At 47.1% G+C, this 22069-nt stretch overlaps 1 protein-coding gene across 3 annotated transcripts in view; it reads left to right on the top strand.

Annotated features, from left to right (window-relative positions):
* KLHL22 (kelch like family member 22) overlaps window positions 1-22069 on the top strand; it is a 54338-nt gene that overhangs the window by 10685 nt on the left and 21584 nt on the right. For all 3 annotated transcript variants that reach the window (XM_073559192.1, XM_073559191.1, XM_073559190.1), the window contains exons 5-6: window positions 8836-9332; window positions 10513-10705. In XM_073559192.1, the coding sequence (XP_073415293.1) occupies window positions 8836-9332; window positions 10513-10705 (690 nt within the window). The remainder of the gene's footprint in view (window positions 1-8835; window positions 9333-10512; window positions 10706-22069) is intronic.

Genomic DNA, 22069 nt, shown 5'->3' with positions numbered 1-22069 from the left:
GCCCCGCCCACAACTTCCAGGCAAGGATTTCATAAGGCTTATAAGGCAGCGGCAGGGCTGTTCACCTCACTCTCTCTCATCAGCCTTCGGGCGGCAGCTGCAGTGGGGACCCAGGTCGTGGGTATGTGAGTACTGCATTACAGGTTGCTCCCTCACTCTGCTCTCTACCCCCGACGGTCGGCACCAGGTAAAATCTGTCAGTATGCCCAAGGGAGAGCAGTCCCGCTCCTCATCCGCTTCAGTGACCTTGGTCAAATATTTTGTATGTACCAAATGCAATGTCAGGCTTCCTTCAAGTCAGTCCTCGCCACTCTGCTCAGATTGCAGCAGACCTACGGTGTCACCTACGCTGGAGAGCAGGTGCAGCCCCCCCACTTTGCCTGTCAGAGCTCCCACATTACCCCTGGAGCAGGAGGAAGCCACCTTGCCTACCGCCCAGGGGCCATCCATCGCCACGGGAGACAGCAAGTGTCCAGGATGGGCCTCTTCCTTATCTAAGCCCGTGGCCGACCTTACCAAGGTATCACAGACCTTGGTAACGGTGCTTAACAGATTGCCACTTCAGACTCCAGTGGACACAGGAGCACCAAAGGAGCCTCCTTTTGAGCCTTCTAGAGGCCATAAAAGGTTTAGACAGGACCACCAACCCAGGTCCCCTTCTCACTCCATCTCACCGCCGGAATTCCTCTGGTCGTCTGCCTCCTCCCGGTCCTCATCCCCGGAATCAGGCGAGGCATTATCAGAGACACACTCAGAGGAGGGTTCTGAGTACTGGCCAGAACAGTCCCAGGTCAAGGATATGGTTCAGGGCCTCATTGCCGCAGTCAATGAGACTTTTAACATTGGGGACACCACATCAAAACCTAATGATCAGGTTTTTTCATTTAAGCGTCATAAGTCCCCCTCTAGGGTCTTCGCCTCCCACAAGGATTTTGAGGAAGTGTTGGCCAGGGAAAGGGAAAACTCAACCAGGCGGTTTGAGAGGGAATAGTTTTGGGATTCTATATCCCTTCCCTCCAGATCTCACCGCCAACTGGACCGCCTCCCCTTCGGTGGACCCTCCAGTGTCCAAACTCGCTACCAATACAGTCCTCCCACTCGCCAGTGGGGCACCCCTAAAAGATCCCAATGATAGGAGGATAGAATCCCTGGCAAAATCCGCCTTTGAGTCAGCAGCCGCTACATTGTGTTCAGCCTTCGCCTCAGCCTGGGTAGCTAAGTCTGTTACAGAATGGTCCAAACAGCTTAGACAGGGCATATTGGCTGGGGCACCACCAGCGGAACTAGCAGAGTTAGCAGATCAAATCTCTCATGCCGGGAGGTATATGGTATCAGCAGCCCCGAATGCTGCGTCTTGCGCAGCTGAAGCATCCAGTAACATGGTAGCCGTCCGGCGGACGGGCTGGCTAAAGGCTTGGCAGGCTGATTTGTCCTCAAAGAAATCACTGACCAATCTGCCGTTTCAGGGCACCCGACTCTTTGGGTCAATGTTAGATCAAATCATTAAGGATTCAACGGGGGGTACAAGCTCCCTTCTCCCTCAGGCCAAACCTCGTCGATATGTTTTCAAATGTAGGGCTCAGCCCTTTCGCCGTACCCCAGCGACAGGCACTTATGCTCAGGGCCGCAGAGGTCGCAAGCACCGAGAGATAGTAGGAAGATATCATTTCGGGCCACCCCGTCATGGCATTCCCGCAGTTCCAACAGCAGAGCTACCGGGTCAGGGCCGGGCAGAGCCACTTCAGCCTGACGCCAGCAGGGAGTCCAACTCCCTTCTCAGTACCTCTGCCAGACTAGGAGGCCACCTTCTCCTCTTCAGAGATGTCTGGCAGAATTCAGTAGAGGATATCTGGGTAAAGGAGACAGTATCAATAGGATGCAAGATAGACTTCAACGCGCTTCCGCGAGATCGCTTATTTCTATCGCAGCCACCAAAAGACGCTGCTATGGCGCTAGGTTTTTTTGCCACAATCGACTCTCTCCTCAACGCAGGAGTAATCGTCCCTGTTCCCGAGCAGGAACGTTTTACTGGCTTTTACTCAAACCTGTTTGTGATACCAAAATAGGATGGCTCAGTTCGTCCCATGCTAGACCTCAAAAGGCTAAACAGATCGGTCCGCTTCGCCATTTCAGGATGGAATCGATTCGGTCGGTAATTACGTCTATGGAGGATCAGGAATTCCTATGTTCCATAGATATCCGGGACGCCAACCTACACGTCCCCATTTTTCATGGACATCAGAGGTTTCTGCGTTTTGCTGTCCAAAAGCAGCATTTACAGTTTGTGGCCCTGCCATTTGGGCTGGCAACAGCCCCCAGAATTTTTACAAAGATTATGGTAGCTATATTAAGGGTCAGAGGCATAATATTGGTACCATATCTCGACAATATTCTCGTCAAGGCGCCCTCCTTCGCTCAGGCCCAGGAAAATCTAGCGGTAGTTTTAAACACGCTGTCCCGGTTTGGTTGGATCATAAACAGGGAGAAATCCCACGTAATGCCAACGCCTAGAATTCTTAGGATTGGAAATCGACACCCGCCGCTCAAGGGTCTTTCTCCCAGAAAGAAAGTGGATTACCCTCCAGCAGGGAATTCGCTCTCTGTTGAAATTCCGGCTTCTATCCTTTCGCGCTGCCATGAGAGTCCTGGGAAGAATGGTGGCAGCTTCAGAGGCAATACCCTTTGCCCTGTTCCGTTCCAGGATACTGCAGAGGAACATCCTCCTTCAGTGGGATAGGTCCATCTCTTCGCTGGATCGCCCCTTCCTCCCTTCCATTCAGACCAGGGAGTCCCTCAAGTGGTGGCTTACCTCCCACCTTGTTCATCTGGGACGGCCTTTTCCCCCTGTCCACTGGCAGGTAGTAACTACAGATGCCAGTCTCCTGGGCTGGGGTGCGGTATTCCGCCACCTGACTGTCCAGGGATGATGATCGAGGCAAGAATCCTCACTATCAATCTAGAACTGAGGGCGGTCTTTCTAGCACTTCTACATTGGGAAAGATACCTCAACAACCAACCAGTCCGGATTCAAACAGACAACGCCGGCGGCGGCATACATCAATCACCAAGGGGGAACCAGAAGTCCCCGGGCACTGGCCGAGGTATCCAGAATCTTCAACTGGGCAGAAACCGCAATTTCGGCAGTTTACATTCCCGGCACAGACAACACGGCCGCCGACTTCCTCAGTCGGGAGGGGCTCGCGCCAGGGGAATGGTCCTTACACCAGGAAGTGTTCCGTCAGATATGCCAGCTATGGGGGACTCCAGATGTGGACTTCCTGGCATCGCGACAGAACAGAAGGGTGCAACAGTTTGTCTCAAGATACCGCGATCCTCTAGCAATAGGGGTCGACGTGCTGGTCTTTCCCTGGACACAGTTCAGACTCCCTTACCTGTTCCCTCCCCTTCCTCTCCTGCTCAGACTGGTAAAGAAGATCAAGGCGGAAGGGGTGCCGGTCATATTGATCGCCCCGTACTGGCCCAGGAGGGCCTGGTTCGCAGAAATTATCAATCTTCTCACTGGCACCCCCTAGAGACTCCCCGACAGACCAGATCTCCTGGCTCAAGGGCCGAGTCATTAATACAGTGATCCAGGCTAGGAAACCTTCCTCTTCCAGGGTCTATTATTGAGCCTAGAAGGCCTATTTTGGCTGGTATGAGTCTAATGACGTCACACCTATGCCCTGTTCCCTGCCATCTGTCCTAGCTTTTCTCCAGGCAGGGTTAGATGGTGGTCTGGGCCTAAGTTCCTTGAAAGGCCAGGTATCTGCTCTCTCTATTCTTTTTCAAAAAAATTTGGCCTCCCACTTACAGGTTAAGACCTTTCTGCAAGGAGTGGCACATGCGGCCCCTCCTTACAGATCCCCTGTGGCTCCATGGGATCTTAACTTGGTCTTGGAAGCCTTGACAGGTTCACCCTTTGAACCCCTACAGGAAGCTCCCATGTCTTTGTTGTCCTGGAAGGTGGTATTTCTCGTAGCCATCACCTCTATTAGGCGGGTTTCAGAATTAGCGGCATTGTCCTGTCACCCTCCATTCCTAATTATGCACCAGGACAAGGTTGTTTTGCAGCCTCCTCCTAACTTTCTTCCCAAGGTGGTATCGGCCTTCCACCTGAACGAGGATATAATCCTTCCGTCATTTTGTCCCGCTCCAACCCATCCTCTGGAGCGTTCTTTGAATAAGCTAGACCTGGTCAGGGCGATAAGGATCTATCTGGCCAGGACCACTCCCTTCAGAAAGGCGGACTCACTCTTTGTTATCCCCAATGGGGTGAGAAGAGGCCTGCCAGCCTCTAAGGCAACAATTGCCCGCTGGATCAGAATGGCAATTCTGGAAGCCTACCGGGTAAAGGACAGGGTGTCCCCTGCTGGGGTCAAGGCCCATTCAACCCGGGCGGTGGGCGCCTTCTGGGCGGTACACAACAGGGCATCAGCCATGCAGTTGTGCAAGGCTGCCACATGGTCGTCCGTGCATGCCTTTTCAAGGTTCTATAAGGTCCATACCTATTCTTAAGTGGACGCCAGCCTAGGCAGAAGAATCTTGCAGTCGGCAGTGGTGAGTTCTCCGACCTGAAGGAAGTTTCTGTCTTTTCCCACCCCAGGGACTGCTTTTGGATGTCCCACGGTTCCTGTGTCCCCCAATGAGACGAAAGAGAAAACAGGATTTTGGTTGCTTACCGTAAAATCTGTTTCTCAGTCTTCATTGGGGAACACAGCGCCCTCCCATGATTTTATTACGTGTAATGAATATATGATGACTTACATGATAATGTCTCCTCCTACTGCTTTTTCACTAACTGATTGTCCTACAGCCTGTCGGAGGGGTGTATACTGCGGAGGCGGAGTTAACTTTTTTTCATGCATAGTGTCAACCTCCTAGTGACAGCAGCACACACCCACGGTTCCTGTGTCCCCAATGAAGACTCTGAGAAACAGATTTTACGGTAAGCAACGAAAATCCTGTTTTTTTTGCCTACCAGCTAAAAACATCAGTTAATTTGGTGTCAGCTATGTGTTCCACAACAACTTCTGAAACCGCCTGATTCTCCATGTATCACCCATAAAAACCTTTTTTATTTATCCTGCGTTGTATGATTGTTTGTTCCGGTCCGATGGGCGTTGCCTCTGTTCCCTCACTTCACCCCTCCTCGGCTTGGTGTACGCATTCTTTGCCGTGAATATCGGAGATCGCGCACAGATTTTGCGCTTTCGCATTGAAATGGTATCTCAGCGCGTGCGCAGTATGCTTTGCCCAACTGCGGGCAAGGCAGAAAAGCAGTAGTGTTGTGAATTCGCTTTCTGGCCTACCTCTGGTTACTAGTGAAGGTAGTGGAGCTGGTTGTATTGACAGAGGGGTCGCGAGTTCTCTTTCCGGGCTCCCTCTGGTGGTTACTGGAGTTAATGGAGCTGATCTAATTAACAGAGTCCTGCCACCTGATAATGAGGAGGATGACTGGAGATCTGGAGTTTCTGACTGGATTTAAGACAGCTGACTCCCTCTATCCCTGCTGGTGATTTTTTTTCCTGCCTCCTGAGGTCCTAGTTTCCAGCTCAGTCCCTGCATGCTCAGCTAAGTGTTCTTTTGCTAATGTTCACATTTGACCTGGTTTTGTCTATTTTAGTTTTGTGTGTTCAGCCAGCTCTGGCTGGGGCTGTGCTGAATTTCCATCCTTATGTTACTGCTTGTGCCAGTTTGTTTTTGTCCCTTATTAGATTGGCCTCTTTTTACTCTGCTTCCAGAATATACCAGAGTGCTGATATAGTGGGCGATGTCTAGTGACTTCAGTATTTTCTATCAGACGTGTTGGGCATTTTTTTGCAGGGTTTTTCGCGTGATTGCAGACAGTCTTTCCTGTCGTGTCCTGTCTAGTTAGTGTGGGCCCCATCGTTTGCTCAGTCTATTTTCCTACCTGCATTTGTGTTTTCATCTTGTCTCACCGACAATATGTTTGGGGGCTATATATTGCTTTGGGGTCTGCTCTGGGGCAGTTTAGATTTCCCCTTTCTTGCTTTAGGCTTATTTAGTTCTCCGGCTGTGTCGAGGCGTCTAGGATCATCGTAGGTACGCTCCACAGCTACTGCTAGTTGTGTGGATAGGATCAGGGGTCTGCAATCCGCTTAGTTACCAACCTCTCTGGTTTTCTGTGGCTTAGCTTGGTCTTTCTTTCCTCCTCGGTGACCCAATCATAACAGAATCACCAGCCTAAACCGCAGATTCTAGGGTACTCAAAAGCAGGAGAGAATTGTAACGAAAAATCAAAAAAGTGTCAGATTTTTTTTTTTTTGTAATATATATTTTTTCCTCTTTTTCTCTGGGGCTGTAGGAGGATTTTTTCCTTAATGGAGATTAAGCAATTGTCTCATCGTGTTGAGCAGCTCGCTGCTGAAGTGCGGGGAATTTCCGCCTGTCTTGCTCAATCATCTGCTGTTGAACCAGAAATTCCTACTCCTGATGTGTTTTCTGGGGATCGGTCTAAATTTTTGAATTTTAAGAATTGTAAACTATTTCTTGCCTTGAAGCCTAACTCATCGGGGAGCTCTGTGCAGCAGGTTAAAATTGTCATCTCCTTGCTGCGCGGCGATCTCCAGGATTGGGCTTTTTCTCTGACACCTGGAGATCCTATTCTGACTAACGTGGACACATTTTTTCAAGCCTTGGGGTTGTTGTATGATGGACCTAATGCTATTGATCAAGCTGAGAAAACCCTATTGGCATTGAACCAGGGTCAGGATTCTGCAGAGTTATACTGTCAAAAATTCCAAAAGTGGGCGGTCCTTACTACATGGAATGACGGTGCCTTAGCAGCGCTCTTTCGGAAGGGTTTGGCAAAAACCGTAAAAGATGTTATGGTGGGATTTCCTGTTCCCTTTGGTCTTGATGATTCTGTGTCGTTAGCCATTCAAGTTGATCGGCGTTTACGTGAGCGTAAGACTACACTAGAGGCGTTGCCGCCTTTTGCATGAACGTCTGAACCCATGCAATGTGATGGGGTTTTGTCTAGGGCGCAACGTCAGGACTTTAGAAGGCGTAATAAGCTGTGTTTTTTCTGTGGAGACATCTCTCATACTATTTCTGTCTGCCCTAAACGAGAAAAAAGTTTTGCGCACACATTTGCTGAGGGAAGTGTACAACCTAACTTCCTTTTGGCAATTACTGTGATCTGCTCCTTGTCTACATTTTCCGCTAAGGCTTTTATAGATTCAGGAGCAGCTTTGAATCTGATGGATTTAGACTTTTATAAACGTTGTGGTTTTCCCTTGATACCCCTGCGGACTCCTATCCCTTTGAGGGGTATTGATGCTACTCCTTTGGCGGAGAATAAACCCCAGTTTTGGACCCAGGTGATAATGCGGGTCGCCCCGGACCACCAAGAAAATTGTAAATTTTTGGTGTTGCACAATTTGCATGATACTGGGTTTTCTCTGGTTGCAAACTCATAATCCTGTTTTGGATTGGAAATCTGTAGTGAGTTGGGGTTGTCAGTGTGTTCTTAGTGACGCTCCACGGCTACTGCTAGTTGTGTGGATAGGATCAGGAGTCTGCAATCCGCTTAGTTACCAACCTCTCTGGTTTTCTGTGGCTTAGCTTGGTCTTGCTTTCCTCCTCGGTGACCCAATCATAACACAGTAGTACACATGCGCCTTGGTTTTGTGTTCCAAGCCTCTCCCTGCACGCTCACATGGCGCACGCGCCCGAACCCCAGTCACATAGGCATTTCTGCGCATGCGCCGCTACCCCAGTGTCTCAAACCTCGATTTGGCTGCTTTACTGCGCACGGTCGCTCTCCCTCCCTCCTCATATCCAGCACATAGCTTCATATGGTATTTAAACCACACTGCCACCAATGATTATACATGGCACCACAGAAGGCGTAGGACACACATGCACTATTGCTTTTCGGCTTTGCCCGCAGTTGGGCAAAGCATACTGCGCACACGCTGAGATACCATTTCAATGCACACGCGCAAAATTTGTACACGATCTCCGATATTCATGGCAAAGAATGCATACAGCAAGCCGAGGAGGGGTGGAGTGAGGAACAGAGGCCACATCCATCGGACCGGACCGAACATATTACCATACAGCGCGGGACAAATAAAAAGGTTTTTATGGGTGATACATGGGGAGTCTGGGTTTCAGAAGTAGTTGTGAAATGTATAGCTGACACCTAATTAACTGATGTTTTTATCTAGTAGGCAAAAAAAAGCGGTGACAGGTTCCCATTAAGTTACGTTGGGGGTTTGAGCAAAGTAATAACCTCACTGATGGTATTGATGCGTAAGTGTATTATAATAGTAGCTGTGAGAAGAGGAGAGTCATACAATGAAGGATTTAAGGTGAATTTGCCATTACATCTACAGCCCATAAATTGTCCCATTAGTTTTATACAGGTTGATAGTAGGTTTCCAAAGTCATTTTAAGCATAAAGAACCCAAAAAAAATTATAAAGTAGGTTGTTCTACTGGTAAAGACATGGACGGATCCTGTCTGTTGCTCCAAGTTTGATTATGTCTCCAAGCTTGGCTATGTCAGTGGAAGCTAGTCATCGCAAGGTGCACTGGTCTCTGCTCTCTGTGCATGTCCTAGCCAGGCCTACCTGACCCTGGAGGAGCCTTGGACCACCCACAAGACTCTTCAGAGCTAGCATCTCTTATTTATTTTCCTTTTGCCTTCAAGGTACATTTCATAAAGTGACGCCTATTTTACTATCCGGCATAACACTGTGGTGGCTGTATAAGTAATGATGGTTCCCATTCAACCAATATTGATAGCTTGAATAACTAACTGGTACTGACATACTGATCCCATGCACTGCATTACATCTGTTTTCAGGTAGGCTCTGAAAATGAGGTGTATGAGGGGGCTTTGCTTTATCATTACACGGCACAGCAAGTGGAAACCGACCAGGTGAGCCTGTCTGAGTCTCCAAAGTTATTAGAAACTGTTCGTTTTCCCTTGATGGAGTTCCCAGTGCTACAAAGGTTACATGACAAGTTGGGGCCATGTCCCCTCAAAGTGACGGTATCCAATGCATTGGAGTATCACAAGAATGAAATCATGCAACCAGTCCTACAGGGGCCCCACACACAACTGCGTTCTGAGTTCAAATGTGTAGTGGGCTTCGGAGGCATGTATTCTACCCCCTATACGGTACTCAGCGATCAAGCCAAATATCTGAGTCCTTTGATGACTGGGGAATGGAAACCGCTAACTGCTCCTCAGGCACCTCGAATGTCTAACCAAGGCATTGCTGTATTCAATAACTTTGTCTATTTGATTGGGGGAGACAACAACGTGAGAGGGTACCGTGCCGAAGCGAGATGCTGGAGGTGAGGGTATATTTAATTTTTCAATTCGGCCTCTTATATGATCAGTATTTTTCTGTATATACATTAACTTTAATCATTTTTTGTTACTCCTTATATTATTAACCATGTGTAGAATTAGCAAGATTACCCTAATTTTATACCCTTACCAGGTCCTAGCTTAATTATATATAATGTGCGTGTGTGTGTTTATTGATCGATATATGACACAGCTGCAATTTATAGCAGAACAGTAAAAGGAGAATTTCCTTTTGACATTGCCAGTTTGCCAATACCTGTTGTTACTAATTAGTAGCAAGAGAGTTCTTAAGTTAAGGTAATGGCTTTAGCTGTATACTTAGAGTTGTTCTCATGTTATGAGATTTGTGTAGTTAGCATAACTTTTTTTTTTTCTGTTTTCTATTGTTCTTCTACTATGATTTAACTTGCATAGTGTAAAGGATTTTTGCAAGGAGACTGACCACTAGAGCATAGTCCAGTATGTGCAGTAGATGCATTCCAGACTGATGAGTTAACTCATGACATCCCAGCCACCTCTTTTCAGCCTATTATTTTCTATAGAATAGTTAGTGCTGCTCCCCCCCCCCCCGTCAGCTCCTGATATAACACTGCTGTAAGTCCTCCAAAATCACAGGCTCTCTGCTGAGCCCTGCCTTTGTTCAAAGACTCTTTTTACCTATAAATTTCCATATAGAGGCAACTACGTAAACTTTTGAGCAAACATACAGTCAGACCTGAATGTGTCAGCTCTTCAGAAGGGCAATGCTGCTGACACCAGAACGGTAACTTGAGGAGGAGTGCATGAGCTCCAGCAACAAAGAAGTGAGGAGACTGGGGAACTGTGCACTCCTGAAGACACATGTTGAGGCTAATTCTTTTAATTATATTTCTTTATTAAAATCTTTAATTCTAGAGTTTATAGTATTGCTCTTTTATGAAATGTCAGACCTCTTTTGGCTGGCTGCGGATCCATGTAAGCAATGCAACCACAGCGAAGCGTGTACGCTGCTTCAGTTGCACATTGTAAGGAGTTCCGCTCCATGTAGTGGCCACGTTTTTCTTTTAATGTTATACTTTTATTTGTAGCATGTATACTTTTTCTAATGTCGAATCTTACAGCAATATATTTTACTTTGAGTTTCTTGTTTTTTTTCTGCAAACCTGAAATATATTTTCTTCAAAGATATGATCCGCGGCACAACCGCTGGTTCCAAATCCAGTCCATGCAGCAGCCTCGCGCTGACCTAGCAGTCTGTGTTTTGGGGAAATTTATATATGCAGTCGCAGGAAGAGATTACCACGAAGAGCTTAAGGAGGTGGAAAGGTATGATCCTAGCACCAACACATGGGAATTCGTGGCATCACTTCAGAAACAGGCAAGGAAATTTTTTTTTTTTTTTTTTTTTTTTTTTTTTTTTTTCAGCTTTCTGGTAAACATTAATGGGCTGCCTGTCTACATCAAGCATAACATAGAGAGCCTCCATATTGCACCCAGCATTGATCTTGAGCAGTGTTATTTCAGACCACTGATGAACCGGTCTGGTCACATGTCCATCCATCAGTGGCAGTCTTCCATACTGCTGTAACTCGGGGACAGCACTTCTGACGTGAGGACATCAGCACTACTCTGAGAAGTACCTTATATTAGACCCCTATCCCACTCCTGCGCAGATGCCTTATATCTGCCCTGCTGAGGGCAGAGTAAAGTAATGTAATGCGCATGCGTCAGGAAAGGCCAGAGAGCTTGATGACCCTGAAGTTGTGCCAGCGCATGCATACTGCAGTACTTTGCTCTGCCCACGGCATGGCAGAATTGGTGCGCCTGCGCAAGAGCACGATTGGGGGACACTGCGTGGATGACGTAGAATGCTTGATCCATATGAAGCAGGGAAGGACTACGGTGATGGTATGAAGAGAGGAAGTGCTGGATCAAGACCAGAGACGCCCATCAGACCTCACCGTATGAGGGACATATATACAAAAGAGGCCTTAAAGAGGTTTTCCACTTTTAATTTGACCCCATGTCACATGTCCTAACACTTCCTGTCAGATTTCTAATATACTTCTATTACCTGCCCTGCTCCTGTAAGCTCACCTCTATGTGGTTGATGTAGCCCTGCGTTGTGATTCTGGCTCTGCTACTTAGTCTGGATACCAGAATCATCGGATGAATTGTACAGCGCACGTCATTGGTGGGAGCTGGGCTACCTCCAATACATCAGCAGTGTACAGGCAGAGGAGGAGCGTGAAGTCTCTTATCATACATGCTCAGATTGCTGTCACTCACAGAGGTAGCCCAGCCCCCACCAATGACGCACTGCTTGGTAAGTTCGATTCCGGTTTCAGACCGGAGGTCGCAGAGCCAGAATCATAACAGAAAACTAGATGGTCCACGTAGAGATGAGCTTCCAGGAGCAGGGCATTAATGGTGTAATAGAGAATTGTGAAGAGTTAGGATATATGAAATGGGGTGGAATTAGTAGTGGAAAAGCTTTTTTAAGACCACTTTCAGTATTTTGGTCAGTATTTTACCTCAGTATTTGTAAGCCAAAACCAGGAGAGGAACAGTCTGAGGAAAAGTATAATAGAAACACGTCACCACTTCTGTATTTATCTCCCACTCTTGATTTTGGCTTACAGATACTGATGTAAAATACTGACCCAATACTGAATGTGTGAACGTGGCCTTAAGGGAACCTACAGACAGTGTCAGGTTGGTGTTAGACTGATTGAAATGATACCTGGGTGATGAAATCCGTCTTGTGTTTGTTGTTTAATCTTTTCTCAGTTAATGATATGCTCGTGCTCCGGGGCGGGCTTGTGGGGGGGGGCTTTCTGTGGTGCTCTGCTTACATATTTATCTAACAAATCAAAAGGGGAAGCTAGGTGCCATAAAAATGCTAAATTTTATTGAGAAAATTTTAAGACAAATAAAAGGTCATGAAGCAGGGACAAAATATGCAAAAAGGCCACCCATTTGTGGTAATGATTATGGCAGAGAAATCCAATTCCATACATTAACCCCTTTCTGATATCAGACGTACTATCCCGTCCATGGGTCCCGGGCCCCTATGCCCATGGACGGGATAGTACGTCTAGCGCGATCAGCGGCGCCCACGTGCTGAGCGCCGCTGAGCGCGGCCGGGTGTCAGCTGATTATCACAGCTGACACCCGGCACAATGTGTCAGGGGCGGTCACGGACCGCCCCCAACACGTCAACCCCTTGTACACCGCGATCAAACACTATTGCGGTGTACTGGGGGTTAAAGGGAAGCATCGGCAGGGAGGGGGCTCCCTCCGTGCTTCACTGAGCCCCCCACGGCAGCGCAATGTGCAGCGCTGCTGCGGGGGACTCATTCCCTACAGGCCCCCGGATCCAAGATGGCGACGGGGGCCTTCGGGGGCCTGTAGGGAGCTGACTTCCTCACTGCCTGCAAAGCGCAGGCATGAAGGAGTCTGCAGAACTGCCTGTGACAGATTGCTGATCTGTCACAGTGATCTGTGATGTGACAGATCAGCGATCTGTCACAGGACAGTGATGTCCCACCTGGGACTATGTAATAAAGTTAAAAAAAAAAAAAAAAGTGTAAAAATTTTAAAAAAATCGCTAAATAAATTAGTAAAAAAAAAAAAAAAAAAAAGAATATTCCCCAATAAATTCATTTTTTGAAAATAAAAAAAAAAACAATAAAAGTACACATATTTGGTATCGCCGCGTCCGTAGCGACCCGCCCTATAAAACTGTCCCATTAGTTAACCCATTTAGCGAACCCCTTAAAAAATAAAAATAAAAAACGAAGCAAAAAATAATGATTTATTATCATACCGCCAAACAAAAAGTGCAATAACGCGCGATCAAAAAGACGCATATAAACATCCATGGTACCGCTGAAAACGTCATCTTGTCCCGCAAAAAACGAGCCGCCATACAGCATCATCCGCAAAAACATAAAAAGTTATAGCTCGCAGAATAAAGCGATGCAAAAATAATTATTTTTTATATAAAATTGTTTTCGTTGCAAAAAACCGACAAAACATAAAAAAACGACCTAAATGAGGTATCGCTGTAACCGTACCGACCCGAAGAATAAAACCGCTTTATCAATTTTACCGCACGCGGAACGGTGTAAACGCACCCCCCCAAAAGAAATTCATGAAACGCTGGTTTTTGTTCATTCTGCGTCCCAAAAATCGGAATAAAAAGCGATCAAAAAATGTCACGTGCCCGAAAATGGTACCAATAAAAACGTCAACTCGTCCCGCAAAGAATAAGACCTCACATGACTCGGTGGGTCAAAATACAGAAAAATTATAGCTCTCAATATGTGGTGATGCAAAAACAATTTTTACAATAAAAAGCGTCTTTTAGCGTGCGACAGCCGCCAAACATAAAAACCGCCATAAATAGTAAATCAAACCCCCCGTTATCACCCCCTTAGTTAGGGAAAAATAACAAAATAAAAAAAGTATTTATTTCCATTTTCCAGTTAGGGCTAGGGTTAGGGCTCAGATTAGGGTTAGGGGTGTGTTGGGGTTAGGGTTGGAGTTATAATTGGGGGGGTTTCCACTGTTTGGGCACATCAGGGGCTCTCCAAATGCAACATGGCGTCTGATCTCAATTCCAGCCAATTCTGCGTTGAAAAAGTCAAATGGTGCTCCTTCCCTTCCAAGCTCTGCCATGCGCCCAAACAGTGTTTTACCCCCACATATAGGGTATCAGCATACTCAGGACAAATTGCAAAACAACTTTTGGGGTCCAATTTCTCCTGTTACCCTTAGGAAAATAAAAAATTGGGGGCAAAAATATCATTTTTGTGGAAAAAAAATGATTTTTTTATTTTCACGCCCAGGTGTTATAAACTTCTGTGAAGCACTTGGGGGTTCAAAGTGCTCACCACACATCTAGATGAGTTCCGTGGGGGGTCTAGTTTCCAAAATGGGGTCACTTGTGGGGAGTTTCAATAGTTTAGGTACATCAGGGGCTCTCCAAACGCACATGACACCCGCAGACCAATCCATCAAAGTCTGCATTCCAAAAAGTCACTACTTCCCTTCCGAGCCCCGACGTGTGCCCATACAGTAGTTTTCTCCCACATATGAGGTATCCGCGTACTCAGGACAAATTGGACAACAACTTTTGGGGTCCAATTTCTCCTTGTACCCTTGGGAAAATGAAAAAATTGGTGACTAAAAGATCATGTTTGTGGAAAAAATATACGATTTTTTTATTTTCACGCCCGGGCGTTATAAACTTCTGTGAAGCACTGTGGGGTTCAAAGTGCTCACCACACATCTAGATAAGTTCCTTGGGGGGTCTAGTTTCCAAAATGGGGTCACTTGGGGGGGGTTTCCACTGTTTAGGTACATCAGGGGCTCTCCTAACGCGACATGGCGTCCGATCTGAATTCCAGACAATTTTGCATTGAAAAAGTCAAACGGCGCTCCTTCCCTGCTGAGGTCTGCCATGCGCCGAAACAGTGGTTCCCCCCCACATATCAGGTATCAGCGTACTCAGGACAAATTGCACAATAACTTTTGCAGTCCAATTTCTCCTGTTACCCTTGGTAAAATAAAAAAAAATTGAACCTGAAGTATTTTTTTAGTGAACAAAAGATAAATGTTCATTTTTTTTTTTTTCTAAATATTCAAAAAATTCCTGTGACGCACCTAAAGGGTTAATAAACTTCTTGAATGTGGTTTTGAGCACCTTAAGGGGTGCAGTTTTTAGAATGGTGTCACTTTTGGGTATTTTCTATCATATAGACCCCTCAAAGTGGCTTCAAATGTGATCTGTAAAAATAAAATGGTGTTGCAAAAATGAGAAATCGCTGGTCAATTTTTAAACCTTATAACTTCCTAACAAAAAAAATTTTGGTTTCAAAATTGTGCTGATGTAAAGTAAACATGTGGGAAATGTTACTTATTAAGTTTTTTGTGTGCCGTATCTCTGTGATTTAAGGGCATAAAAATTCAAAGTTGGAAAATTGCGAAATTTTCAAAATTTTTGCCAAATTTCCGTTTTTTTCACAAATAAACGCAAGTTATTTGAATGAAATTTTACCACTAGCATGAAGTATAATATGTCACGAGAAAACAGTGTCAGAATCACCGGGATCCATGGAAGCGTTCCTCATAAAGGGACAGTGGTCAGAATTGTAAAAATTGGCCCGGTCAGGAACGTGCAAACCACCCTTGGGGGTGAAGGGGTTAAATAGGCCTAAAATGGGAAAATTACCATATGTGTAAAAGGAGTTGAAACCAACTTCCTGAAATGAGTATAGTGTCATGGTATGCCTAGGTTACTTTAGGCAAAAACCCCGGGACCCCTGCGATGTCCCTCAGACTAGGGGAACCCTGTCTGTCCCTCTACCCAGGGTTTACACTGAAGGTGTGCCTGCCTGAGCCTCCACCCTGTCCCTGTCTCCTGTCCAGCCCTAAGCTGAACCCACCACCCTCTACCCAGTGAGGGGACCAGACACCAGGCCCCACAAATACGTATGGACAGGGGTAAAAGAAACACCACACAGTTAATACACAAGGGAATACAATAATGTGCAAGGGCAACCAAATATATATATAACAGATTGGAGAAAGAACCACTGAGGGATATACTGCACCAGATATCAGACGCTCCAACACCACCACTGCTGACCGGTATTGCTAGCACTAGGCTAAAGCTATAGTCGGCGACGCCCATAGTCAGGACGAACTATTTAAAGACCAAGGGCGTGGCCCAGCCCTCAGCCAGCATGACAACCTGGTTAACCCTATCCCGACTGGAACAGAATACCCAACAGGGTATTACCGCTGTCTGCCGGACACCCTGGTGTGAACAGTGTCCGACATGACAGTACCCCGCCTTCTACGAGGGACCTCCGGAACCTCACCATGTCGAGGACCTGGCTTGTCCGGATGGCGACGATGGAACATAGTAACCAGTCGATCAGCATGAATGTCAGAGGCCGGCACCCATGTCCTCTCCTCAGGACCATAGCCACGCCAGTGGACCAGGTACTGTAGAGTGCGACGCACAACCCTAGAGTCCACCACTTTGGACACCTCAAATTCCAACGCGCCATCCACCAAGACGGGAGGTGGTGGCCCGGGGGAACCATCCACCAAACCCACGACCTTCTTTAGCAATGCTTTGTGAAATACATTATGAATCTTATACACAGCCGGCAACTCCAAACGAAATGCCACGGGGTTGATCACTGCGGAGATTCTAAATGGGCCAATGAGCCTGGGACCCAACTTAAGTGACGGTATCTTGAGCTTAATGTTCCTAGTAGATAACCACACCCAATCACCCACACACAGGTCCGGACCTGGCACACATCTGCAGTCAGCCACCCGTTTGTACCTGGAACCCACCTTCAACAAGCGCTGCTTGACTCTCCTCCAAACAGACGACAATTGAGCTCCCAACTGGTCCTCCTCAGGGACGCCAACTGAGCACCCCTGGCGCAAGGTGCAAAATTGAGGATGTTGACCATACACACAAAAAAAAGGAGATTCCTCAGATGATTCCTGGCAATGGTTGTTTATTGCGAATTCTGCTAGAGGAAGAAACGCTGACCACTCTTCCTGATTGTCGGAAATAAAGCAGCGCAAGTATTGCTCCAGGTTTTGGTTCATCCGCTCAGTCTGTCCATTCGACTGAGGGTGGAAAGCCGATGAATGAGATAATTTGATTCCAAGGCGAGAACAAAAAGCTCTCCAAAACTTTGCCACAAACTGCGTACCTCGATCAGACACAATGTCAGACGGGACACCATGAAGTCTGACCACCTCGCGAATAAATATCTGAGCAAGAGTCTTAGCATTGGGCAAAGACGGTAAAGCAACGAAATGTGACATTTTGGAGAACCTATCAACAATTACCAAAATGACAGAGTTCCCTGCCGAGGCGGGCAAGTCAGTAATAAAATCCATGGAAATCTCAGTCCATGGCTTACTGGGCACCCCGAGAGGCTGCAAGCTACCAGCGGGACGGGAATGAGGAGTCTTGGCCCGTGCGCACGTGGTACAGGCAGCCACATATGAGGCCACATCCTGCCGGATTTTAGGCCACCAAAAACGACGCGATACCAGTTCCAGAGTGCTCTTAAACCCTGGATGACCTGCCAGTACCGTGTCGTGATGTTCGCCCAACACTCTAGAGCGTAGATGTAGCGGCACAAAAGATTTATTAGCAGGCAACCCCGGCGGTACCACCTCCTGAGCCTCCGCAATCTCTGCCTCAATCTCTGTCGTGATGGCAGATACCACCACACCCTTTTGGAGAATAGGCACTGGCTCTTCACATAACTCTCCACCAGGAAAACACCTGGATAAAGCGTCTGCCTTAACATTCTTCGACCCAGGTCGATAGGTAACAATGAAGTTGAACCGGGTGAAGAATAATGCCCAGCGAGCCTGTCTGGAGGACAGGCGCTTAGCAGATTCTAAATAAAGCAAATTCTTATGGTCGGTTATCACAGTAATCTGATGAACAGCCCCCTCCAAGAAGTGTCGCCACTCCTCAAATGCCAATTTGATGGCCAATAGTTCCCTGTTGCCAATATCATAATTACGCTCCGCAGGCGACAGCTTCTTGGAGAAGAAGGCACACGGATGCAACTTGGCCCAAGAAGGGCCCTGAGACAGTACAGCCCCCACTCCAACCTCCGACGCATCCACATCCACGACAAACGGTAAGGAGACATCGGGCTGCACCAGAATGGGCGCTGAGGCAAAACTATTCTTGAGGAATTCAAACGCCTATACCGCAGGCTCAGACCAGTCAGAAAAGTCGGTACCCTTCTTAGTCATGTCAGTCAGTGGTTTGGCAATCATAGAGAAGTTCTTAATAAATTTCCTATAGTAATTGGAGAAGCCAAGAAATCGCTGAAGCGCCTTAAGATTATCAGGCCGATCCCAATGTAGTACCGCCTGCACCTTTGCGGTGTCCATCTTAAAACCTGAGGCGGAGATTATATAACCCAAGAACGGTAGCTCCTGTACGAAAAACACACATTTTTCAAGCTTGACATAGAGCCTGTTCTCTCTGAGCAACTGCAGAACCTGTCTAACATGCTCTATATGTGTATCATGGTCGCGAGAGAAAATGAGGATGTCGTCAAGATAAATTATAACGAACCTCCCCAACAACTGAGAGAAGACATTATTAATGAAGTGTTGAAAGACCGCCGGTGCCATAGTCAACCCAAACGGCATTACCAAACTCTCAAAGTGACCCTCAGGGGTATTGAACGCTGTCTTCCACTCATCCCCCTGACGGACTCTTATAAGATTGTACGCCCCCCTGAGGTCCAGTTTGGAGAACCACCTGGCACCAACCACTTGGTTGAATAAATCGGGTATAAGTGGCATAGGGTAAGGATCACGGACCGTAATCTGGTTGAGTTCTCTGAAATCCAGACATGGGCGTAAACCGCCATCCTTCTTTTTAACAAAGAAGAAGCCAGCAGCCAGAGGAGAAGAGGAAGGTCTAATATGACCCTTGCTCAGGCTATCCGCAATGTATTCCTTGAGAGCTAGCCTCTCGGGACCTGAGATATTAAACATTCTAGCTTTAGGTAACTTGGCCCCTGGTTTCAACCTAATAGCACAGTCATAGGGGCGATGCGGTGGTAGTTCCGAACAACCCTTCTCAGAAAATACATCCGCATAATCCAGCAACGGCTCCGGGATACTGGGGGTCAAAGCGGAAATACATGTAGCCAGGCACCTCTCCTGACACTCCCTGCTCCACTGAATTATGTCCTGGGTCTTCCAATCAATAACAGGATTATGCATTGACAACCATGGAAAGCCCAGAACCATCTGAGCCGGTAAGTTACTAAGCACCTTACAAGTTACCCGCTCTGAGTGTAATACTCCGATGTGGAGTTGTATATCCAACACACACTCTGTGATCTCCCCTTGAGACAACGGGGAAGCATTGATGGTAACCACCCGGATGGGGTTCGGCAATTTCTCCACCGGAAATCCCGCTGTATGCGCGAACCTCTCATCAATGAGATTGGCAGCTGAGCCACTATCAATAAATACTGTAATAGAGAGCATTTGCCCCCCAAGTACCACCCTAGCAGGGAGTATACACTGGGAAACCATGATGGAGGATACACAGGCTCAGACTAGACTCCTCCAAACCCTCTGAGCCTATCAGTTTTCCGCCGGCGCGCCCTTCTTAGGTACCAGGGGGCAAGCGTTAATAAAATGTCTTCCTTTGCCACAAAAAAACAGAGCCCCTGCCTTCTGTGCCAAGGACGTTTAGGCTTGTTACTCGGTGACTGCTATACCAGCGATCTGCATGGGTTCCACGGATTCACCCGCGGCAACCTCACCGACCACTCCCCCACCTCCCGGAGGCAACGAAACCAGCGCCCCCTGACGGAGACGTCGGTCTATGCGTACTACAAGTACCATCGCAGCCTCCAGAGAGGCGGGAGTCTCGTACATTAGGAGAGTCTGTTTAACCCTTCCAGAAACCCCATGCAAAAATTGACTTCTAAGCGCAGGGTCATTCCACTGCGTGTCCACCGCCCAGCGCCGGAATTCCGTGCAGTAATCCTCAGCTGGTCGATCACCCTGTAGCAGTGAGCGTATCTTAGACTCTGCTAAGTTTAATCTATCCGGATCGTCATAGATCAAACCCAGAGCAGAAAAAAAAAATCTACAGATTCAAATGCCGGTGAGTCTGAAGGGAGTGAAAAGGCCCAGGCCTGTGGGTCACCACTCAGCAAAGAAATCACCAAGCCCACGCGTTGAGCCTCATTACCTGAGGAATGTGGACGCATACGGAAATACAATTTGCATGATTCACGAAACACCGTGAACTTACCACGATCACCAGCAAATCGTTCAGGAAGGGGAAACTTGGGCTCAGCTGCCCTGGCTGCAGCCTCAGCAGGTACTGCAGGAGCTGACAGGCCTTGTTGCTGGACCGCCCCCCTGAGTTCAGTGACCTGTATGGATAGAGCCTCCAGCTGCTTGGTTAGGGAAAGTATAGGATCCATAGTAAGTAACCCCTATATTCCCTATCTATACCTTTTTTTTTTTTTTCTCTCACTTTATTATTTGGGCTGACTATAATGTCATGGTATGCCTAGGTTACTTTAGGCAAAAACCCCGGGACCCCTGCGATGTCCCTCAGACTAGGGGAACCCTGTCTGTCCCTCTACCCAGGGTTTACACTGAAGGTGTGCCTGCCTGAGCCTCCACCCTGTCCCTGTCTCCTGTCCAGCCCTAAGCTGAACCCACCACCCTCTACCCAGTGAGGGGACCAGACACCAGGCCCCACAAATACGTATGGACAGGGGTAAAAGAAACACCACACAGTTAATACACAAGGGAATACAATAATGTGCAAGGGCAACCAAATATATATTTAACAGATTGGAGAAAGAACCACTGAGGGATATACTGCACCAGATATCAGACGCTCCAACACCACCACTGCTGACCGGTATTGCTAGCACTAGGCTAAAGCTATAGTCGGCGACGCCCATAGTCAGGACAAACTATTTAAAGACCAAGGGCGTGGCCCAGCCCTCAGCCAGCATGACAACCTGGTTAACCCTATCCCGACTGGAACAGAATACCCAACAGGGTATTACCGCTGTCTGCCGGACACCCTGGTGTGAACAGTGTCCGACATGACATATAGTCGGCCAAAGTTTGTGGAGATTTCAGACTAAATTTAACAATATAACTTCCTAAGAACAAGGTGTGCAGTGTTAGTGACCTAATTTATGTCCTGATGTTAAAGCGAAACAAGGTTCAAATCAGCTCTGGCATGCTATTAGTAACTCAATGTTAGTTTAAATATCCGAGCAAAACTAAAGCTTAAATCAGCACAGAGATATGAGTAGACCAATATATACAAAGCATGAGACCATAGATAATATACAGAGCCAAAAGAGCTAGGTTCAAAAAGGACATGTGGAGGAATTATGCTAGCATATTACCTTTACTTTGTGGCGGTACCCCGACATGCGTTTCGCGTATAGCTTTTTCCAAGGGGTACCCCCACCATTTAAAGGTAATGTGCTAGCATACTTCCTGCACATGTCCTTTTTGAACATAGCATGTCCAAGGTAGCTATAGAAGTATGTTTTTCTCAGACATGCCTCCCCCCCGCATTTCAAAGGCAAACATACCTGCCTGTGATCTTACAGCTAGTGCCTTATAGATGTTGATCGTGCAGCATGAATCTGTCAACCATTTTTTGTGCTATGATGTAAAGATATCATTCAATTTAGTGTCACATAAGCATTTTAGCAGTACTTTTGATGCCCTCTGTCCCCCCACCTTTGATGCATAAATACCATTTTTAGCTCTCCTGCGGTGTATGTAAATCTCCGCGGTCCGGTCCAATGGGCAGGGCTTATTCTCCTTCTCGCCCCCCCCGGCTTGCTGTACGTATTGTGATCTGTGAATATCACAGATCCCATAGAGTTGCCGTGCGTGCGCAGTATGCTTTGCCCAACTGTGGACAAAGCATAAAATCATTATTTCGCATACGCCACTATGTTCTATGGTCCGGAAGTATCGCAATACTTCCGGGCCATAGAACGTAATAAAAAGTACTGCTATAATGCTTATAACTGCAAACCTCCATTCGAAAGCATTATGTTGGTAGATTTTGTCTAGGATATCTGAAAATTTAGGAGGGTCAGGCGTCTTCCAAAAGTAAGCCAAATTTATTTTTAACTACCAAAAGGATATGAAT

This window comes from Dendrobates tinctorius, unplaced genomic scaffold (genome assembly GCF_039654945.1).
Source record: "Dendrobates tinctorius isolate UK_male_01 unplaced genomic scaffold, ASM3965494v1 ptg000265l, whole genome shotgun sequence".
Lineage (NCBI taxonomy): Eukaryota > Metazoa > Chordata > Amphibia > Anura > Dendrobatidae > Dendrobates > Dendrobates tinctorius.
Note: the sequence above shows the minus strand (reverse complement) of the source record. Positions and strands in the feature narration are given on the sequence as shown.